At 41.2% G+C, this 20,324-nt stretch overlaps 2 protein-coding genes across 4 annotated transcripts in view; one reads left to right on the top strand and one right to left on the bottom strand.

The window, feature by feature from the left end:
- The window catches only part of LOC311271731 (protein EFR3 homolog B), a 33,465-nt gene extending 19,614 nt beyond the window's left edge, over positions 1-13,851 (top strand). For all 3 annotated transcript variants that reach the window (XM_084377525.1, XM_084377524.1, XM_084377526.1), the window contains exons 5-23: positions 425-546; positions 874-1,023; positions 4,794-4,928; positions 6,329-6,407; positions 7,308-7,443; positions 7,588-7,749; positions 7,976-8,087; positions 8,267-8,318; positions 8,737-8,909; positions 8,997-9,072; positions 9,163-9,324; positions 9,625-9,756; positions 9,847-9,914; positions 10,024-10,151; positions 10,612-10,703; positions 10,793-10,841; positions 11,145-11,251; positions 11,347-11,396; positions 11,514-13,851. In XM_084377525.1, coding sequence (XP_084233651.1) covers positions 425-546; positions 874-1,023; positions 4,794-4,928; positions 6,329-6,407; positions 7,308-7,443; positions 7,588-7,749; positions 7,976-8,087; positions 8,267-8,318; positions 8,737-8,909; positions 8,997-9,072; positions 9,163-9,324; positions 9,625-9,756; positions 9,847-9,914; positions 10,024-10,151; positions 10,612-10,703; positions 10,793-10,841; positions 11,145-11,251; positions 11,347-11,396; positions 11,514-11,619 — 2,091 coding nt within the window. In that variant the 3' untranslated portion in view covers positions 11,620-13,851. The remainder of the gene's footprint in view (positions 1-424; positions 547-873; positions 1,024-4,793; positions 4,929-6,328; positions 6,408-7,307; positions 7,444-7,587; positions 7,750-7,975; positions 8,088-8,266; positions 8,319-8,736; positions 8,910-8,996; positions 9,073-9,162; positions 9,325-9,624; positions 9,757-9,846; positions 9,915-10,023; positions 10,152-10,611; positions 10,704-10,792; positions 10,842-11,144; positions 11,252-11,346; positions 11,397-11,513) is intronic.
- A 213-nt stretch (positions 13,852-14,064) lies between these two features.
- LOC311271886 (pro-opiomelanocortin-like) lies at positions 14,065-20,099 on the bottom strand. Its single transcript, XM_084377832.1, has 3 exons — positions 19,886-20,099; positions 16,356-16,482; positions 14,065-15,065 (listed from the first exon to the last, which is right to left on the bottom strand). The coding sequence occupies exons 2-3, from the start codon at positions 16,473-16,475 to the stop codon at positions 14,478-14,480; spliced, it is 708 nt and encodes a 235-aa protein (XP_084233958.1). The 5' UTR covers positions 16,476-16,482; positions 19,886-20,099; the 3' UTR covers positions 14,065-14,477.
- Between the last annotated feature and the right edge of the window lie 225 nt (positions 20,100-20,324).

Raw genomic sequence — 20,324 nt, 5'->3', positions numbered from 1 at the left:
GGGGGATTTATGTACTTTAATTACCATCTGCTCTACTCAATGTTCACTCTATAATTCTTGCTTCAGGTGGTATCCTGTCTGTCTCGATTGTAAAGAAATTCAGTCCATAATTTATTAATCGGAGAGTGTTGTGAAGCTAAATGTCAGGGTGTTTAAATGGTGACATTTTCCAGCCCAGTGGGAGGGCCTCCCTCTGCCCTGTGCTTTTCACTCTTAATGAGATGTTATGGCGCTGTGGTTTGACTTTAATTTAGGAGATATTCACCATGGGGTATTTACAGTTATTTCATTAGTGTATAATCAGATTGAAATAAATTTGGGCTTTCAGGAGCAGACTTATTACTGTAAACCTCTACAGTTGTGATTCAGTTTTATATGAAATCATATTTTACTTTTTTCTCCTCGCCTGCTCTTCCCTTCTCAGTTTGTCAAGTTTGCCAACATAGAAGAGGATACACCATCATACCACCGCAGCTATGACTTCTTTGTGTCACGCTTCAGTGAGATGTGCCACTCCAGCTACGAGGACCCTGACATCCGCACCAAGTGAGTGGACAGATGCTCGATCGCACTAGAGACAGAATTATTCAGTAACTGCTGTTTTTAGACTACTTCAGGGAGTCCTTTTTTTAGACTGCTGCTGTCCCAGAGCATTTTTTAATATCTTCTTAAACAAATCCTCTAAAAGTGTTTAAGCTTGTTGTTATCTCTGTCATCTGCCAAAAATAAATATCTTTGAACAGTTAAATGTAGCTTTGCGGATCGAAAGGGTAGCAGATTGAAAACTAGACAAAAATATAATTTCCTAAATATAATCATCCATTTATAGATTCAGTTATCAGTTGGATGATTTTTTATGTCTGTTCCCTGCAGGATCCGCATGGCAGGTATCAAGGGCCTGCAGGGTGTTGTGAGAAAGACTGTCAATGATGAGCTGCAGGCCAACATCTGGGACCCTCAGCACATGGACAAGATCGTGCCCTCTCTGCTTTTCAACCTGCAGAGTGGAGAGCGTACAGAAAGGTGAGTGTTCACAAGGAAAACATCTACCAATTGGATTTTCTGTTTCTGTTCTTAGCAGTCCCATTGTTTGGTTCTCGCTATCTTTTCATCTTCCAATATCATAACATACTCCGAGATTAGTCAATGACAAAGGTAATAAAATTGTTTTCTTACTTTCTGCCTGTCCAAATGTAAACACTGAAATGTTTCTGACCTAAAACAGCGTTTTTATATGTGTAAGAAAGTCAAAACACATAGAAAAAGCTTGATTTAAAAATACCTGTGTACATGTGGACAGGGCCTGATTGTAAGGCCAGAATCTCTGGTCTGTTTTTGTTTTGTCTTGAGCATTCTGCAGCCTATTTGAGTGACCGTCACTGTTCTACTAGGTACCTGCATCAGGACTGTGCTTAGTGGTATTTGTGCAAGAGTTTTGCTTGGACACCCTTTATACACATGTCATTTAATTTGGGAAACTTTAAAGAGAGGTAAAGGCAAGAGACCGATTTCAATTTCATTATCATCGATCATGACGTCATTCTCATTTTTATGTGTTTTGCAACTGGTGAGGCTTCTTCCCGCCAGTACAGCCACATTTTCATTAGACCCCGCCCTTCTTTATAGTACCCAGACACTTCATGTTAATCCTAGCGTATTTTTAAATCACTTTGTCTGGATAATTGTTCCCTTCCACAGTGTCCATCATATCACTTATATGATCGTATGATGTGATAATGTGGATTATGGAGTGGAAGTGAACGTCATATCTGATCTACCAAAGCAGGCTGAATATTAGGCACTTTTTTAAATTAGCATTTATATATACTGGTGTTTTATTTTTTGTTGTACGTTAGTGGAAGGACATTTGACATACACAATTACATCCTGACTGCAGTTTAAGGGAGGTAAATGTGGTGCATGTCATCCTCACACAGCAGGCCAGGCTGGGCCATCATTTGGGTGAGAAAGCTGATGACCCAAAATGTGCGTCAGTGTTGACCCGCCGTGCCCCGGTCACACAGTCCAGAGCCATTGTGTTGCAGCAGACTGGTGCTGTTTGTCTGACGTTAGGCCATATTTGTCCTGGCTGTCCGCGTCATTCATCATCATTGTCATTACTGAGTGAACTATCTGACAGCTCCGCTTCCCTTATGGGCATCTGTTTGCCCCACCTGCAGAATCCAAGGACAGAGACATAAGAAGATAGGCAATGGGAACTGTCGGAGAAAAGGGGGAAACCATGGACAGAAATAGTGCAATGGGTGGAAAATAAACAGAGCAAGGATTTGGGTTTGCCAGTGAGGCAAAGAGATGCAGAGTGTAGAACCTCCCTCTCTTGGCAGTATCCCACATGCTGAAATTGACTTTGACGTCAATGCTGACATCTGAGGGTTGGGGGAACAAAGGGGGAGGGCAGAGAGAAGAACATTGGAAGATTGGGTAGAGGAACGATAATAGAAAGTAGAGTGATGGAAATGGGAAGGTTATTGAAAGAGAGAGACGGATGGACAGAAAGTGAGGGGCAGAGAGACGGACACTCTCCTACAGAGAGACATATTTCCCTCTCAGCTTCCCTTCTCTCTGTGTGTGTTATGAGGCCCGCCCCTGCTGTGTATCCTCTGTTCCCTCCCACACTGAGTTTAGCCAGTCATTACCAGCCCTAAATCCACAGCAGTCAGTACAGAGTCTAATTAAACTCACAGATGGTGCCTTTTTTCCCTACATTAATCCCTGAGCACATGTACAAGTTCATTTAAAGATCATCTTCAAGTACAGCAAAGTCTTCTGACAGTTGAGTCTAATTTGTGGAGAAAGTTTTACTTCTGGAGGTGCTAAAATCATTTTCTGGGCCCTGTCTTACATGATGTATTTCCAATGTAGTGGGAAGTGGCTAGGGGGGTTGGGGGCATGCACAAACCCAAATTTGGTGGCCTTTGTTACTATTCCATCACATACACTAATCTTAATAGATGCCTACCTAATTGTAAATGAGGCGAATTATGGTAAGGCTTCTCCCACACAGTCTGCTGATAGCTGTTATGATTTGGGGCATCTGAGACTAGTTTGCATAATTGGTCAATAGACAAATATCTATGTCAACATATCATTTTGCTTCCACTTGCGACAATTATCAATACACTGGTGCCAAATATCAATATTTTATTTAAACATGCAGGCGGTCTAAACAGTATGACTTACCAGACTCACTACTTTATAACTTCTTGTTGTATAAACTTGATTTACATAGATTGAAAATAATTTGGTGAAGCATAGTTGAATCCTTCCTTTAAAGTATTTGAACTCTAGAACGGTTCTGTTCTGCTTTTCAGCATCTGTGTAGCATATATGGAAAATGCAGCACTTTCAGTAGACTATTTAATGCTTACTGTGCAGTCATCAAGTTGCTGCCTCTGGTGTTTTCCAAAGTAGCTCATCTAGTGAGGATGCCCCCCATCTGTGCAATCAATGCAGTTCTTACTGTGTTTTGTCATCAATTATTTTCCTAATATGTGTCAAAGACTGAAGAGGACTCTCTGCTCTCGACTAGGCAGGACTCAACCTATATGAACGCACAGAATGGGGAGACAGGCTTTTTTCCATCATGCTGACATTGTTTTGGACGCTAATGGTCATAAAATGTACATGCAGAGGGAATTGAAACTTATTTTATCAGAATCAAAAATGTATAGAATAAAGCCAGCCAGCTGTTTGGCCGGCAGCCGGCGCTTATAGAAAACTGAACCACCAGCATGATTGATTGTCTTTAATGTCGTATGAAGGTGAGTGCAAAGGCTTTATATTCCCCAAGTACTTTTCCACCAGGTATTACCTCAGCATAAAATTTTATCAGAAATGATCCTTGCCAACATGACTTTGACACACTCATAAACAGCCTCTGTGAAGTGATGGATGGGAGCAGATAAAAGGTCAGACTGCAGTAGCCAAATAAACTTTGAGATGATGCTGATTTATCCTCATGCCAAACATTTCCTTGTGAGTTTCCAAATCATTCAATGAAATTGTGCAGTGAGAGGCTATTGGGGTGAGCTCAGAACTCCTGTGGGTGTTTTAAAATGCACTTTTCAATTGGACTGGGGTCAATGAGAGTGGCTAAACAGATACTAAACCATTTTATATCAAGTGAATCTCATTTTCTACATTTGCAGCACTAAAAGAAAATGGCTTCGTGTAGGTCCGTGCCCTCAAAGTTAAACCGTCGTATTAATCCTTTTGCTGTTTCCTTTTTTTTTTGGATTTTGGAGCCGCTGAGCGGCAGGAAGTCACATTTCCTCCACAGCAGCAGCCGGCGAGATGAAAGAGTCAGGCTCTTAAATAAATAATGTCATCATTGGTGGACCACCCGAGGCCAGTCATGACCAAGATAGAGTTATGGCGAAGGTTTTAACTATGCATGAGACAAAGAAAGGCTGGAGCCGGTCTGAGTGCCAACGCAGACACTTGCACACATGTACAAACTTAGACGCAGACATATCCCTTGTGGTGATGACAGATGTGCGATATACAAATGTGTGCACACATGACGGGCAACACGGTCGCTTAATTTTCACTGCAGACAAACTGCGGAGGGAAAAGTTGCATCAGGAGCGAAGGCTGCAGTGACACAGCAGTCTGCAGAGTGTTTTTGTGTGAAAAAATTGAGGCTTTGTGTTATTGAGTCAAATTGATTTCAAACTCTTGCCTCTCCTCTCTGTTCTCTCTCTCGCTCTCTCTCCCCTCCCTCCCCTGCTCTCTCCTCTCCTCTCTTTCTCACCTGCATCGCTCTCCACCAGCCGCTCCCCCTCTCCGCTGCAGGCGTCAGAGAAGGAGAAGGAAAGCCCGGTGGAGCTGACGGAGCGCTGCTTCAGGGAGCTCCTGGGACGAGCCGCCTATGGCAACATCAAGAACGCCGTCACGCCCGTGCTGATGTGAGTGAGGCAGCCACGCACACTCTTCCTGACATGAGACCTAACCTCTTTTTGTGATATGTTGTTGATGTATTGACCGGACCTGAAGGAAGGATGCATCCTCAGTGCTGTGTTGCAGCATTTTTATCTGTGCGCTGATTGGCCCGAGGGGGCGCGACAAGGTCAATGCAAGGTTACATAGTTGTTTCTGAATAGATGCGAGTGCATGATTTTTGTATATAGGATTGTTTATATTGAGGTCTGCCCTGCGAGGTTGTAATTTTATTACAGTTGTAGTTGTGTTTGTGACAAGACATCGCAGATTCCTTTCTTTTCCAGAGCTTTATCCTGCTTGAGGTCGTCTTTTATGATGTTTTCATTTAACTTTGGATTTCTCTGAGCCCGTGTCTTTGCTTTTCGTTGTTTCTTGCGCTGTCTGCGACTCTCTCTGTTGTCACTGAATGCGACACCTATTCCTTTTCCGACTGACATTTTTTGTTTGTTGTATATTCACCTTTTCTTTGGCTCCATTCCCTGCAGCTCAGCCAGTGTTTGTCATCCTTCCTGCTTTATATTTCACTGAAGTTGTTGGGTTTAATATAAGTAGGAGGCTCAGCAGATCTGCTAAGGAATATTGTGGATAAAATATGTTAATATGTATTCATGTGTCGTGTGCTTGCAGGAGTACATTTTTAAGATTATACAGTTTTTTTAGGCAGCCAATTTTTAAAAGCTGATGCGGATAATAACATCCAAGTCCACTGAAAGATGTTTCCTGTAAACACTGACTTTCAGGACCTTGTAAGTCCGTCTAAGGTTACCAGCTTCTTGTGCAGTTTTATTGTAAAATTTGAACAGTCTATTATTAGCTTTCACTCAATTTTCCCTTCAATCCATCTCACTTGTCATGTGCTGTGTGAGACCAGCTCTTGTCCATCCATCACTGCCTCTGTTTTTATCTGTTTCATGCTCAACCTGCACCTGTCTGTCTCTATGTGAACGAAAATCTTGATTTATTGATTGTGAACTATAAACATTGCAGTACGTTGTAATATACAAGGTGCAAGGTTAATTTATTTGTCATTTTACAAAACTGGTTTCAAAACAAAAATAATTTTGAGCTTATTTGTGCTACGTAAGAGAAAAACAATACAAAACTAATATTTTAAATATGATTTTTTTGTGCCCTCATGTACAACACGAGTATATGTGAGTAACTCTCCTGTACTCCTATATTTTTCTGTCAAAAAGTGCAGGTCTTTCTTAAATGTAAAAAATACATATGGAGTCTTGATGTCTGGGCTTTTTGAGAACTACAGATTTGCTCTCTACCCCTCGCTGCTCTCAGTCACTACTGGCACTATATAATCACATCTTCTGTATCCTCACTATCTTTCTCCTGCTGTCTTTGTTCCCCCCAGGCACTTAGATAACCACTCTCTATGGGAGGGAAAGACCTTTGCAGTGCGTTGCTTCAAAATCATCATGTATTCGATCCAGGTGAGTGATGCAGTGCCTACAGATCTGCAAAGGCCTCTGACTCACCCCATGTTTTTTCTCTCTTTCACTCCATTGACCACAATCCAAGTCCACATAAAACGTTCTGTGTGATGTTGTTTTATGTAATTGTAGACGGTTACACAATTCAGATTGAATTTTGGACCTGAATGAAAACTACAAGTGATGTGCTTCATCTCCATAGCTTTCAGTTCTGCCACCTGGTTGAGTGACTCACTAGTTTTCTACCATTTTCTATGAGGGCTGTTTCATATGACGATGCATATTGTCTGAGAAAAGAAAAGCTTCTGTTGTTTCGCGTTATGCTCCATCATTTATTTACTCGTCATTGTGTTGTAATAGCTTGTAAGTGCACCAGGTTGGGGCACCGTCAGTCGCTACCACGTTGGTTTTAATCCTTTGGACAAGCTAAGTCATTTGCAGCAAGCCTTCTCCACATGTGGCTCGTCTGCTGTTGTGAAAAGAGAGCTGTGTTTTTTCTTTATAAAACATACTACTAATGAAGAAAGCAGCTGTATTTTTAAGGATGAGAGCCACAGAAGTACAGTTTTCTGTACACTGTTTTCTATTTACCTTTTTCATATTCAGACGTAGATATTTTCATTTTAATTGAAAGAAAGTATTGAAATATAAGAACAGAAATAATCATACATGAATAAGTACCTTTTACTTGTTGAGTATAGACTATAATTCAAAATGTAATGAAAGTTCTTTCCATGTGGTCATTTATATGAACAATTAAAGTTTCTTAAAAAGTGCTATATTGGGAAATGTATCTGGATATGAAATACCTTTTATTTCTTTCTCCTTCTTCCTACATTTTTCTTTTTCTTTTAGTCCGCTTTCATTCACTCATTCATTCCTTATCTTCTTCTTCTGTAGTCCCAGCACTCTCACTTGGTAATTCAGCAGCTTCTCGGTCATCTGGATGCTAACAGCAAGAATTCAGCCACAGTGCGAGCTGGGATAGTGGAAGTTCTGCTGGAGGCAGCCGCCATCGCTGCCAGCGGCTCTGTAGGTAAGAAGACTGACACAGTACACACATACACACTCTGATACCTGGTTGCACATTGTAAGTGGGATCAGCTACATGATACATCGGATGTAAGTGTTCTTTTTGAGATGGATTACTCTTTTAACTATCCTCTGCTTGTGTGTGCAGGCCCCACGGTGTTGGAGGTGTTTAACACCCTGCTGCGGCAGCTCCGCCTCAGTGTGGACTACGAGTTGACCGGCTCCTATGACGGCAACATCAACATCGGCACCAAGATAATCAAAGCTCACGAGGAGAGGCAGCTGCAGGAGGCTGTCATCAGGACCATCGGTGAGTCTGTGGGCGGTGTGTCTGTGTGGGAGGCTTTGCAAGACAGACTCCTGGGCTGTAACAGTTTGTCTGTGGTGCTTCAGTTTATCTCACGTGTGCTTGTATTTTTGCCTCTGGGTGTTCATGTGTTAGTTTTGTACATGCCAGTATTTTTTTTCCCCGTAGCTCCAAATTCTCCTCTTATCCACATGATGCTCATATCTCTTTCCGTCTCATTCTCTTTCAGGTTCATTTGCGAACACTCTACCAACATACCAGAGGTCAGAGGTCATGCTCTTCATTATGGGAAAGATCCCTGTCCCTGGGGTTCACCCAGCTCTGCCCTCCACAGGATCTGGGTAAGCTGATCTCAAATCCCACAAACACATGTTCCCCTTGTATAGACAATGCTGTATGTTTTTATGTAATTATCTGTCTCACGTATTCCATCTTTCAGTGAGCAGTACGTTGTAAGCAAATCTGTGTTGGCTGAATGTTGAATGAAAGGGTTTTTGTATCTTCATTTGCTTTCCTTCAGGCCTGAAGGTACCAGGATGATCCAGGTCATGTTACTGAAGTCCTTGGTCCAGGTATGTTTTCAATTTAGCATTATTATGAAATCAGAATGTTTACAAACTGTGGGCTTAAAGCAGAAGGTACAAGCACAGACAGTGATGATCACCAGTTACATGAACTTGAAATAGAAAGGATAGATGTGTGTCCATGTATGTCCCTTTGAGTCTGTGCTTTTTAACACTTTAGGAAAGGAGTTAATATAACAGCTCTATGAGCTTTGTTTACCACAATGACACAATAAACTGTAGACAAGAACTAAATGAAGTGTAATCAGTCAGGGTTGCACTTAATTTGCACTTAAAACCTGTGATTATGTGCTTAGACTTGATATGTAGCTTGCATGCTATAAAGGCCAAAAGCCACAACCCCTCCATGAATTATCTTCACGTTTTGGCACATTATAAACCATGTTTGTTATCATCAATCTCTCAGGTGACGGCAGGTTTCCAGACCACCAACATGCTGACAGCACTGCCCAGCTCTTTCCTGGAGCCGCTGCTGTCCTTCTCGCTGACAGAGGATCCAGAGGTCCGGCTGCTGGTGCTTCAAATTCTTCTCAGTCTCATCGACAGGCACGACAACACGCCCAAATTCTCCAACATAAGGTGTGTGTGTATTATAGGGCCCAATTCGTAGTTAGCTTCTACTTCAGCGACAGTTTGTGCTAATGATTGTGTCTTCTTTCTGCGCAGCATCATCTCGGATATCTCTGTGCTCAAGCTCAAAGTTGACAAGTGTTCCAGACAGGACAACTTATTCATGAAAAAGGTTTGGTTTCAAACATATTTACACTCCTAAATCTATCTATCTGTCTGTCTTCCCCTGACTCATCATCCTCTGTGTTTATCCTCCTCACAGCATGGCCAGCAGCTGTACAGACACATCTATTTAGGCTGTAAGGAGCAGAGCAGCGGTCGGCAGCACTACGAGACTCTCTTCGCTCTGTTGGGGCTTCTCAGCGTGGAGCTAGCCAACGAAGAGGTGGTGGTGGACCTCATTCGCCTGGCGCTCGCCTTGCAGGTACTGATGTGTGATATTTACTTGTTTGTTTATTTTGTTTAGAAATAAATATGACATTGCCTGTTATTACTGCCAAAACAAAAAACATTAGGTAAATCCAGACGGACCGTTTTAAAGATGAGTCGTAAAAAACAAACGATAAATAAAACATAAATATAACAAGACAGGTTTAAGGTGTGGGCGCAGTCCAAGATTCATAAAACATAAAGCATTTTAATAAGTTATTTTAGAAGTTATGATGAATTTGTGTGGTTGAGCTCCTCAGAGGTCACTGCTGATGTCTCTGTGTTTCCCGTGCAGGACCTGGCTCTGTCGACCGACGAGGCTATGCCTGTCTTTAACCGTTGTGCTGTTCACGCCCTCGCCGCAGCCTACCTCAACCTCATCTGCCAGCTCACCACCGTCCCAGCCTTCTGCCAGCACATTCACGAGGTCTGAGCCTTGGCGTCATACACGTATTAGTGTCTGAATAACAATAACCTCATTCATTAAATTGCCTTTTTTTCCTCCTTTTCCCTTCAGGTGATTGAGGTGAGACAGAAAGAAAGTCCCTACCTTTTGCCTGAGGATGTCTTCGTTGATAATCCAAAGTATGACCCAGCCACAAACACAAACAATACCAACTTTCAATTTGATCTTATCATGTGCAGTATGGCAGTAAATGTTTACTATTAACACAATTCACCTCTTTGTTCCTAGGCTGCCCTCCTCACTGGAGAAGGTAGAAGGGGAAGTTTTGTTCCTCCAGTCGAAGATCACGGAGGTCCTCGGAGGTAGTGGTTATAACACAGACAGACTGGCTACGCCTTACGTCCCCCAGTATACTGGTAAGGAGCTCAAACAATACATCTATTGTGTTATAATGTCACACTGAGTTCAAAAAGTCAACTGTGGCAATTTGGAGGAATTCCCACAGTGATTAATGTGCTCCTCTCTCCAAGTGAATAATGATAACTAATGGAAATGTTTATTGACCTGGCAGCGTGTTACAACTTTGTCTGGGTGCTTTATTGATCCCTGTGAAGAAATGCAGTGCTGAACCTCTGCCTTGTAGCTAGTGGGGGATTTAGTGTTCGTTTGAGAGACGCTCCATCAGCTCTGGGGCTTGAGCCAAAATCATTGAGTTGAAGGATAATTCTTCACTAACTTTGGCAACTTTTTAGGGTGCCAGTTCACTTTTATATTGAGTTGCCGGACCATCAAAATCTCTCTGCAATTTGACACATTTTACATGATTTGCTAAGAGGTTTCTGTTTAAAAAGAAAGATATCTGCACTCTGTTTCCAGATGAGGACCGTCTATCCAAGAGAAAGAGTATTGGGGAGACCATCTCACTGCAGGTGGAGGTGGAGTCCCGAAACAGTCCAGAGAAAGAGGAGGTAATTTCATGGTGTAGAACTCAAACATACCAGGAAGTTTAAAACCTCTCAAGATATTTAACCTCTATATTTCTCGTTCTGTCCTGCAGAGGACACCAGCAGAGGAGATCACATTTGAAACCCTGAAAAACGCCATCGGTACGTCGCTCTTTTATTTACTTATGTGGTTTTAAAGTATTCATTAGAATTACAAACTAATCGACACAGTATCACCACACGTTATTTGTTTGAAACTAAAGAAAATAACCAAACATATTAAACACAATAGTAATGGACATAAGCTGCCAAAACATGGTTGTAGAAAAAAATCAATGTTTGGGGAATAAATTGTTGTGATTTTCCTTTCTACTGTAAGAAAGATAACTCAAAAACTAATGCTACATAATCGACATACAGCATAAAGCATTACTGAAATTTAATACTGTTTGTGTCTCCCTCTAGTGGACAGCGTGGGTATGGAGGAGCAGGAGAGGGAACGGAGGAGACAAGTGGTGGAGAAGTTTCAGAAGGCCCCGTTCGAGGAGATAGCTGCCCACTGCGGTGCCAGGGTACAAATTTTTATTTATTTTTAAAATCCTTATTTTTCAATCCCTTGCTGAAGTTTTGCACTGTTGTCTTATGCAATATTGTTTGTCCCTTCTAGGCTACGCTACTGCAGAGCAAACTCAATCAGATCTTTGAGATTACAATCAGGTAAGAAACATTAAAAATTAAGAAAATGCTCATTGCAATTGTTTGATAGTTAATTTTTGAAAGGGTGAAAGTGACACTAAGTAAACAATGATGATGATTGTTCCTCTTCCCATTCAGACCCCCGCCGAGCCCATCTGGAACCATCTCATCAGGTTACGGCCAAAGCCAGAGTCGATCTGTCCCCATCTACGAGATGAAGTTTCCCGACCTTTGTGTGTACTAGAGCAGACAGTCCACAGAGAAGTTACATTTAACATTTGAGGACAGTAAAGGGAGTTTGGGGAGGGGGGATGGGATGAACCGATCCTCACTGTAAAAGCATCTTGATGAGGAGGAAACCGCAGTTGCTTGAAGCCAACTAAAGAACAAGCCAGTTGAAAAAACTTAGCTGACAATTGTTTTTTTGCTGCCAAAACAAGCCGGCTAACGTCAATAAATGCAGCAGTAAAACAAAGTTTAATTTTACTTATCGCCCTTCTGTAGACGTCTGTAGAAACTCCACTGGCTGGACTTTCAAATTAGAAATTGCCAAGAACTGTGCGGACCAACTGAGTGACAGGATGAAAGTTTATTTATTGGCTTTAGGATGAATTGACTCGTTGCATGCCCTGTAACTGGACATTTTTTATAGCACTGCTATTCTTTTGACCCTTACAGGGTGCCATACGACCCACGATCACAAAATTAGACCCATCTTGCTTATTTCTCATGTCATTTTATGTTTTTGCTTGTTGATTTTATAGCCAGGAAGAGTTCATGTGTATTAGATGCATTTTAATTTACTTGTCTGTGTATCTTTTATGTATGTTAAAATGAAATACGGATAGAATTATGAAGCTATTCCCCATCTAATGTTACTCAGCTCTCAAACATCTTATTGTCGGTGTTTTATTTGCCTTTTTAGTGTAAGCCAAAAGTGCTTTTTCTGTCTTGCCTGGCATTTATTTTCTGCTCCTAATTTTAGTTTTCGATGAAAGATAACTGTCGATCTGTGTGCTGTCCCTTCCAAAGTGAGTGTGCCTTACAGGTGACTCAAGTTCAAGCATACACAATGTAACACACACTACGCCACATTCACGTCCACACTAAACTAAACTGAAGTGTTTACTGTGATGTTTACCAGATCAAACACTAGAGGATAAATTAGGGACCTTTTATTTTTCTCCTTTCCATATAAATGTGTATATACAGAGAAATATATAAATCTTTAAGCTGATGTACAGAGTAGGGATGTTTGTGTTTGTATATATGCTGTATATTAATTCTAATTTTAGACTGCCACTGCACTGATTGTGTCCATAGATGAGGGAGGAAGCTACTTGTTGAAATCTTGCTTTCAAATCAGTAACAAAGCAACACATGGAAATCAAAAAGATGCATCGACGACAGCCCAGAGTAGAAATCTGCATCGTCTCAAGGCCAGTAGATAACAATCTTTGAAGAAAACTCATTCAACTTCGTTTTTAGCTACAGATTTTAGCACCAGAGTCATGACCTGTCCGCCTCCAGGTAGTGCATACTCATTCAGCAAGATTTAAATAAGTCTAAAAGCCATTTTTGTGTGCACATACACGCACACACACAGGTATGAAAACAAAGTATAATGGCAATAATTTGGCACTAGCCTGGCTAACGCGGCCCAACCGTTGGTAGCACATCCTTTTGTGTGTTTCAAAACGTACCTTCTGTTGTCGTGGTGCTGTGATGGGTCAGTTTTGTGATGTTGTAAGAGACCGCCCCCTCCCACTCCTGCGCTTCTGTGAATTAATGGCATCGGGCTTGAAATGTGTCGCAACCATCTTGTTTAATGTAATCCACAAGGTCTGGTTTGTCCCTGATTGTCATGTGTTACAGTTTCATCATTTTTTTACAATGTAGTGTCCTCTGTATGTAATATTTATGTCCACACATGCCAGTGTATCTGATTGTCTACCATTTTGTCAGTGCAGGTGTGTGAGTGAGTGTATTTGTTCATGCAGCAGATGTGTGTCTTTATTGTCATGACACAAGACCAAACTCTTCAAACACAGTTTACAGTTTTTTCGTCTAGTGACTCTTCGCACCACGTTAGTGAAGAGCGAGCTATCTAAGAGCAATGTGCAGCTGTCTAAACCTTCCAGTAACACCATGTAAAATTGTCTTTTCAGCATCTTGCGACTTCGCAGAGACCTGTAAATCTACCGGTGTGCTTGTCGTCATTGCATAGTGTAATGTAATATTAACTGGCGGTAATCCAACCTTACTTTTGTCATTACATGTCTGGTTAATAGATCTGTTTACAATGTAGTGCTGTAGGTCAAATCTATTCATTCTGTGAACTTTGCACTTTAAAAACTGGATTACCTAGTGACAAAGGCAGCTTTTACATGGAGAAAATGCCTTATGAGTGTCATACCTGACTTTGCATGCTAGTGATGTTGCTGTGTTGTACAATAAATTTGTCTGTAACCACAAACCGTCTGATTTAATTCTGTTGTTGATGATTGTGATGAAGAAGAATGTTGTTTAATGTGATCTGCCTGAGACGCAGGAAGCAAGACATTTGACTGCAAACACAGAATACTAAGTAACGTAAAACGTAAGTAAAATGTTCATTATTGTTTTAGATTTTATGTTTTGCCATTTGTCTGGTCAGTCCGTGCTTATCAAATTAAATCAATTGCCATTATTGTTTGCCAGAAAGATCTTTAATATTACATGGGGGGAAAAAAAGATACCACTCTGTAAATAAACTGGACAGATTTTTAAATACTCTCATTCACACCCACCTCCTGCCCTGGAATACTATTCTCTGTTTACTCCCTTCTGGATCAATAATGTCATTTCCCACAAGAAAGACCTACTCAAGTCAGACCAAGAAGGCCAAGGCAGTGTGTGGGTGCATCATTGTTTCTATTCAACATAAAACTGCCTCCTTTCTTATGGTTAGTTAAGGTTTTAATGAGACAAACCATTTGGTCCAGAAAAGACATTTAACAACATGCTAATGATAGTGACGAGTTCCTGTAATTCAAAATAAATGACCTGCAGGTACTAACATGCAATGGCTATTAGACTCTCCTACTCCTCTCCATCCTCCATTCACACCATTATCCTCTGCAGATCCTTGAATAAAATGTTCCTGAAGAGCTTGGTCAGCTGCCTCAGAGGTTTCTCCTCCAACGTCTTCATAAATTTGCCATTACGTTTCGAGACAGTCGGGGTCCCCCATCTGAAGTGACTCATCTTATAGGTCCCATCTTTTCTCTGCTGCGGGCTCAACTGGACTTGTGACTTAGAGCTGACCACTGCCCTCAGCAATTCCTGGTTTTGATTACTTTCCCTGGTCAGGTCCTCCCTTGCTTCATCCTCGATACTGTTCAGCTGTCTGCGAGACTGAGGGAGGAAACTGCCCTCCGAAGAGCCGCCTCCCTCCAGAGAAGAGGCGAAAACCTTCACAGGCCGGCGTTTACGGCCAGGGGGTTTTCCCCAGCGGAAATGCTCCATTGAATAGGAGCGTCTGCGGTCGTTTTGGGCTTTCAGGTCAGACTCTGGTATCTTGTTTTCAGGGTCCAGGTTGGTCTGAAGGATGCTGAGTAAGAGGTCATCATCACTGTTTGCCTTCTGGACTAATGCACTGAGATTTGGTAATTCAGGCTGGATCCCAGACATGCAAAGGGGAATACAGTCCTGCATGGAGGGAATCACAGAGACACAGAAAACATTTTAAAATGCACTAGGTTTGATGCTGATTTATAGGCCCAGTCGCCATGATAAAATCTTTGCAATCTTCTGCAAACCACTGATACCTTCACATTTGTTTGTGCCATAGGCTACATTCGTACATGTCACGTCACGTTCACATGACATGTTTATGATCTGACTGAGGGGGTGGTGGTGGAGTTAAAGGCGAGAAGGTTGTCAAGCCAGTGACCGCCGTTCGAGACTGCGGTTCAACATTTGCAAGCGTGAAACCACTGGATATTTTTAAGGAGACCTCGAGACAATTTCAAGCCATGTTTGTGTTGACAAAAGCAGGTATTTTAATCTAAAACATGATGTTTTCCTAACCCTGTTTCCTAAACAAATAAATTCTATAAATAAATAAATAAATCTCTCTGTCAACCCAACCGGCTGAGGCAGATGGCCGCCCACCATTGAGTCCGGTTCTGCACGAGGTTTCTGCCTGCAAGGCGTTTTTTTTTCTCGCCACTGTTGCCAAGTGCTTGCTCATGAGGGAAATGTTGGGTCTCTGTAGATAAATTAATCAAGGATTATGATCTAGACCTGCTCAATTTGGAAAGTGTCATGAGATTACTTTTGTTGTGAATTGGCGTTGATTGGTTGATCTGATATTCAGCATTTTTCAGAATCAGTTCTGTTTTTAGTAAAATTATTAATTAATTTAAGAGCACGTTATCTGTAAAGTAACTAGTATCTAAAGTTATTAGACAAATGTAATGCGAGTAAAAGTCTTCTGCCTCCAAAATGTAGTGGAGTGGAAGTTAAAGTCTCAAGTAAAGCACAAGTAACTTAAAATTGCATTTAAGTACATTACTTGACTAAATGTACTTAGTTACACTCCATCACTGTCTGTCTTTTCATGCTGCTGACCTTCGTCATCAGGTCTCCCTTAAAAATGTTGTAAAAATAAAATTCTGAGCTTGATATTGACTTTTCATCCATGTTGGCTTTAAAGCTGAGTCAAAGATTCAGAAACACATCTGAAGGACATTAGAGGAGCAACCAAATGGACCTTGAGGAAAATTTATTTTGTCAGTTGCTGTTGTTAAAAATCAAGAATGAATTTTGAAGCTCAAAATTGTTCTTACGCTATTTTATTTTCTTGACTCTTTCTCCATTTTTCTTTGAGTCTTGGTTTTGTTTGTATTTGAATCACCCTGTGAGGAACAGCCTCATGACAGAGAAGAAATAGAAAGACGACAACACCATAGTTGACATAAGTAGAGTTTGACCTACCAGTATCCTCCCCTTGTTGCTCAGGTTGTTGCAGATGGAGCTGTCCTTGCACTCCGATCCAAACCCGGGGACGCACACGTACGCCATCACCACCAGTAACAGCCAACGTAGACACACCATCTTCAGCCTGGTGAGGAGGACAGAAACGCAGGTGAGGCTATGAGCTGAGCAGTAAGTAGAGCCAGAGCAGGGAAACTCTCTTTGCCTCTCTTCAAAACGTAGACGAGGCTTTAATAACACCACCACAGTCCCAGCAGGCTCAAATATTCACTTAATTGTGCCTGAATGGGAGGAAATTGCCACTTTTGTGAAGTAAAAACTGAAAGTGTCTCTTGATCATTGCACTTGCATAAGAGTTTCCTCCATTCCTTACATAATGGGACCTGCTTAAACACTATCTGTGAGATAACTGCTGGATTTGTAGCTGCGTTTGTCATGGTCAGTTGTTTTACTGTGAGCACAAAGCCATTAGTCAACAGTCCCCTTCCACCAAACCAGAACTCTTACATATGGCCTCATTTATCAGCACCACATTAATCAAATGTTTCTCTTAAAATGAATATTTACAAGTTTACTGAAATATTATGATTAAACATGCAAATAAATCATCTAATTAAATATGAGCTGATTAGATACATTTCCATAACTGAAATCTGAACACTGGACGCTTCCATAAATCAGTCAACAGCCATAAAAAAAGCATATTTTCATCAGATTTTTGGAAATCTAATGTTATATAAATCAGGCTATGATATATGAGCAAACCTCCCTGTAAAAACCTTTGAGTGTTTGATTTATGTAAGTGCTACTGATGTGGAGGATTTCAGGCTCAGTGCACAAGAATCATCCTTTAAAGATAGCAACAAAATCTGGAGAAAGATAGTTGATTATTGGGTCTCATCACCAGATCATCAAATACTGATGCCAGAAAACAGAAAGGGGCACTTATACTACAATTTAATATGTCAGAAAACATTAAGTGTGTCCCAATATGTAGTAAGTCAAGTGCAGTATGCCAAGGATGTCCTACCGGCATGCAGTTCTGGCTATACTGACCCACAATCCACACATCGACTGAACTACAGAGAGCACAGACAGCTCATCGGCAGATGTATGAAGCTGACAGAGAAACAAACGACAGAGAACAGCACTTTGAAATGTAAGGCTGAATAATAAATCATATACTTTTTCTTTTTACGTAAAAAATTTGCCGCTACGGACTGTGATATATGAGAGAGAGGGTCAGAGTTAAAGGCGCAATGTAATAGCAAAGTGGTATGTTTCAATTGTATGCATATTGCATGCAACTGTTTTTGGAAAGCAGCTCCGGGGCCTTCATATTTTATTGATTTTATATGACTTTTATCTTTAGTATTTACCGCTTCAGTAGTTTTTATTGTAAGTGGCAGAGTCCGCCATCCCTGCGCTAGGTTAAATGTTTACCTCACAAACACAACAACAAAAACATGCCTGTAATCATGTTATTTAATGGCCTTAATGTTTGACATAGCCATAACAGAGCTGCATAAAGGTCCAGTGTGCAGGCTTGCAGGGACTTCAGGGGTACAAATGGAATATAATATTCATTATTATGTTTAGGTGACCTTAAAATAACCCTACCATTTTGCACCGCCATTTTACTACACATAGGCCAGAACAGACACACCAAAAGCTGGTCCCAGAAAGGGCCTTTTGTGTTTTTCAAGAGCAGTGACATTGGACACAATGTGCTAATGCATCATTTACATTCTTTGCAGGGAAGTTATGAAACAAGAGCCGCTGTGAGCTGCTGTGTGCAAAAATCCTGGAAAAAATGATAATTGAATTACTTCTTTATTAAAACAACGTGAGATCGGTTGTGCAGTAAACAGGAACAGATTTCACTGATGGCATTGTTTTTTGTCGGTATTAACTTCATTAGGTGGATCTGACTCACAGGTTAGGTGTCATGACTACACCTTGAATAGGGAAGATAGACCTGAAACTGCAGCTGAGTTGAGATGTCAGGCTGGAGGTTGTTTCAAGTCAAGTCAAAGGCCCTGGAGACCGTCTTGCTTTGGAAAAAGCCGAGCATAATCGATTCCATACAGCCCGTGACGATTTAGATCTCAATTCACTTACAGTCCCTTCACAGCTGTTCAAGGACACAAAACAACGATGACATTATAAATATAGTAACTTCTGTGAAAAGGCTTCGAATCCCCTGCTAATAGAAAGATCTGCAGCTAAGAATCAAAAGGTCAGTGCAGTGAATTGGCTTTAAAGTCGCTTTGTGCGACAAGTGGGCGGCAAATGTCTCCTTTGTGCCAGTTCAAGGACAGATCAGTGCACAATGCACAATGCACATGGACGCATACAAAGAGGCTGCGTTTATACAGTCTCGCACATTTAAGAGTAGTCATTTATCTCAATGGATGACAACACTGAATGGCTTTCCTTATGACGCATCTCCACCAGGCAAACGCCTCTTCTCCCTTCCCATGTTGACATTTTTTTAGAAATTGAAAGGGCACGTCGTTGTTTTGGAAAAGAAATTAAAAAGCAGGATTTTAATATTTACAATATCAATGAGGTTACAATACAAACTCAGAAATGTTTCCATAACTGAATAAACAAGCTGTTTCTCGGAGGAAAATAACGTCCCCCAGAACACGGCTTGAAGCTAGAAAGGTGGCAGGGTCCGCCAAATATATACAAAGTATAACAGTATGAAATTGTGTTGTCCTTTAAGGTTTTTTCCGTTATTCAGTTTATTCAGTCATGAAAACAAAGAGAGGTTGTTTATTTTGTTTGTTTAGGCATAAAAAACTTAGTCAATGAAGATCTTAAACTACACAGTGCACCTTTAAATCTGTTCGGAGTTCATTTAATGGAGTAAAAATGTAACTAAACTTCAGTAAAGTTAACGTTTAAGCAATCTAGTAGTCATCTGATTCCCGATCCCACAAATATGAATCATCTTGGCACATTTAATGTCCGACAGGAGATGAGTTTATGTTCTTTCCTTTGTCTGTTAATTGAATCCTGTTTCTTCCTTCCTCCTCTATTATTCCGAGGAGTGACTCCTTGGTGGGCCATCGTCTTTGTAACTCTGGCAGAGACTCGTCTACACTCTTCCTACAGTATGAGTCACTCAGCTGAGCCCTGCGCTCCACAGGCATACTCTGATGAAAGAAGCCCGAAAGCTGCAATCAAAATAGAATCAAACCATATGTGTAAATGGTGTTTTTTTAGAGGGTATGTATGTGAGATTTGTGTTTGGAGGTGCATATGTAAGCAATGCACACAACACAAATGTGCATATATCTTCAAAAAGCTGGGTTATGGCTATAAAATGTAAATCCACTTGAATTGTAATTTACTGAGCAAATGCAGCCCGAAAATGTCAGAAAATCCTGCATCAATCAGTCAATAAGTTGGTAAATCAATGCAGCAGTGCTCATGCATTCAGAAAAAAACAAGAAGCTGACAACCATCAGGCACAATTTTGATCCGAAAAAGTCCACAAAACATTTTTTTTCTCTTTTTACCTTTTCTTGACGCTTTCTTTTCCTCTCTTCTTGTTTTTCTCCCTCCGTTTGTCCACAGATCTTCCAGAGTGGCGACTCCTCACTGTGATCCCTCTCCCTCCTCTTCTGCTTTCCTCTCTGCTCTGTGATGAAATGCTCGGTACGAGAGGGTTTAGCTGTTGCCTCCTCAGTGGAGGAAAGCTCTTTTTATAGACGCACGAGGTGTGGAGCTCTGAGTCTCAAGGCCTGAGGGGTGTGCTTGAGGTGAGGGGTCTCCTGCTCCTCTCTGGATGGGGAGGAGTGTGAGTGTGTGTGTTTGTGTGTGCGGTCGGTGTGAAAGGCCACCCACACACACACTTTTTAATCAATGGTGCAGCTCGCGTCACAGGACAACAGGTGAAGCATTAGTGAAGTAGTTGTCAATTTAGCTTCCTTTTCTTCTTCCTTCTGCTTCTTCCTC

The sequence above is a fragment of the Pagrus pagrus genome (genome assembly GCF_965226575.1).
Source record: "Pagrus pagrus genome assembly, chromosome: 16".
NCBI lineage: Eukaryota > Metazoa > Chordata > Actinopteri > Spariformes > Sparidae > Pagrus > Pagrus pagrus.
Note: the sequence above shows the minus strand (reverse complement) of the source record. Positions and strands in the feature narration are given on the sequence as shown.

Coding starts and splice junctions, on each gene's coding strand:
- LOC311271886 (XM_084377832.1), bottom strand. CDS start 16,475: ATGGTGTGTCTACGTTGGCTGTTACTGGTGGTGATGGCGTACGTGTGC. Junction 15,066..16,355: donor GCAACAAGGGGAGGATACTG/GTAGGTCAAACT, acceptor CCCTCCATGCAG/GACTGTATTCCCCTTTGCAT.